The 2,262-nt window shown below is 45.8% G+C and overlaps 1 protein-coding gene across 1 annotated transcript; it reads right to left on the reverse strand.

Moving 5' to 3' along the window:
- Positions 1-837: 837 nt before the first annotated feature.
- On the reverse strand, positions 838-1,860 carry COCVIDRAFT_32174 (hypothetical protein; the record flags this gene model as incomplete). Its single annotated transcript, XM_014694511.1, has 1 exon — positions 838-1,860. The coding sequence occupies one exon, from the start codon at positions 1,858-1,860 to the stop codon at positions 838-840; it is 1,023 nt and encodes a 340-aa protein (XP_014549997.1).
- Between the last annotated feature and the right edge of the window lie 402 nt (positions 1,861-2,262).

Consider the following 2,262-nt stretch of genomic DNA (forward strand, 5'->3'; position numbering starts at 1 on the left):
TCTTAGCGTAATAGCGTATTACGTGACCTTGCCCCGCGATACCTATCGTTTCTAGTTAGTATCCTAAGTAGTTCCTTAACCACTATACCATTATTACTAGGGAGAGGATCCTTTCCGTTGTTGTTTATAACACTCGGTGGTAAAACACGTTATACTAGATTAATATTATAGAATTCTAATATAAAGCTTATTAGTCTTAATATAGATCTAGTTATTATAAGTAATAAGAAGAATTCTCTTCTTGACAAGTGACGAGATGGCGGAAGGCCTATAGACGTCCACGTCAGAAGGTAATAATTAACGCGGGGCGCTGATCACGTGATGTAGCATCTTGCCAAGACAGGACATCTAGAGATGCCAGAGGCTTGGCCAGATACTAGACCAGAAGCAATGAGGATATAAGCATAGATAGATTTCATTATTACTCTCGTTATAGTTAACTTAAATTGTACTTTCTTACTAGGTACTTTACTTAATAAGATTATTACCTGTTAGTCTATAGCAATATAGATTAATAGTTATCAAACCTATTATTACCTTCTTATTAAGCACTCCACTCTACTGCATCGCCAGACAACTTTCACGGAACACTAGCGTAAAGCTCACCGGCCTTAGTGTAGGACCCGGCAAGAGAAGTATAGATCCAAACCCCGTGTAACACACAATGTGTCTCTATTTGCGAAAACCAACTAATAAGAAGCTTGACACCAGAAGTCTAATATTACTTCCACTCAAGCTATACTCTTAACACTAGATAGGTGCAATCACACAGTGATTAAGTATCGCATGTTCGTTCACTATGTTGGGGCTATATACTACATTCCCGCGAATCTCACTCTAAAGACCCTTCTCCCCCAACCACATCTCAATCTCTCTATTCGTTTCCTCAGGGTTCTCCAGCATAGGCCAATGCGTAGCCTCAATCGTGACCACCTTAAGATCCTTACACTTCTCCATCTGCTCCTCGCCCATCTTCGGCGTCGTGCTCGGGCTGCACACAGGGTCGTGCTTAGCATCGATGAACAAGACTGGAAACTCCAAGACGCCACCATTCTTCTCCTTCCTAGCGAACACCTCGTTCACATCGTGGTTTAAATAGTACGCGAACGACGGAAACCAGCCATGCTTCTTATGCGATGCGACTAGGTTCGCGTGCAACGAGGGCGAAAGCACAGTATCTTCGAGTGGCACATCGGGAACCCGTTCAGGATGGTCACTAAGCCAGCCTCCGTCTCTTAAGGCGCGGCTCGTCGGCGCTGGCTTGCCCCATTGCGCGGGGTCGTGGCGCATGTATATAACTTTCGAGAAGCGCTCCGTGTTGTCGTCGAAGCACTTAGCGCTTTCCTCAGAATGCAGTTCGTAGTACCGCATGTATTCCCATGGGCCTATAGGGTACTCAGCTTCGGGATAGATGTCTCGGTTTACGAGGGTGATGAGGTGGTTGAGGCCTAATTGGATAGTGTGGTATGGCACGGCTAGGACCGCGAGGGCGAGGAATAGTGAGGGGTGGTGAGCTGCGAGGGCGCTTGTGACTACGGATCCCCAATCGTGGCCGATCCATACTGCCTTCCTTATCCCTAGTGCAGCAGCGAATTCGACAAGCTCATCAGTTAATGTTTCTAAGGAATATGCACGCTTATCCTTCGGCGCAGTAGACCCACCATAGCCCCGCATGTCGAGGGCAATGACGTGGTATTTTCCGGACGCAGAGAAATGCTTGAGTTGGTGGTGCCATGATTCCGCGATATCAGGCCAGCCATGAATGAAAATGAGGGGAGTGCCAGATTTAGAGCCACCTTCATAGTAATGCGTGACTTGGCCATTCTTATGAGTGAGGTCGGAGGCTGTGAGGAAATCCATAATTTATATGTTCAAAACCTTCCACTTTTAAGTTCCTAGTTTAAAGTAAATTGAGGGATTCGTATTTTTGCAGATAGATATTAAGCTGAATCGTACATAATAAGTAGTGAGATACTTATACACCTCGGAAGCACCGGAAGCGAAGCAGGGTTATAACGAGCCGACTTCTACTACTGTACTAGTACTGCTTCTAGTATATTCCGCCTTAGAGCCTATTTAGTCACGCAGTTACGTGTTACACGGGGTTAGGTGTCGATACTTCTCTAGGCTCGATCTAGTTTAGAGTAAGTAGGATTTGAGATTAGCTGATTAGCTTAGATCTCTAACAAGGTTAGGTGGGGTGCACAGCTTATCCTGATCTATGCAGCTTACTAGCACGCCGGACTAGCACGCCGGACTAGC

The sequence above is a fragment of the Bipolaris victoriae genome (genome assembly GCF_000527765.1).
Source record: "Bipolaris victoriae FI3 unplaced genomic scaffold scaffold_383, whole genome shotgun sequence".
NCBI classification, from domain to species: domain Eukaryota; kingdom Fungi; phylum Ascomycota; class Dothideomycetes; order Pleosporales; family Pleosporaceae; genus Bipolaris; species Bipolaris victoriae.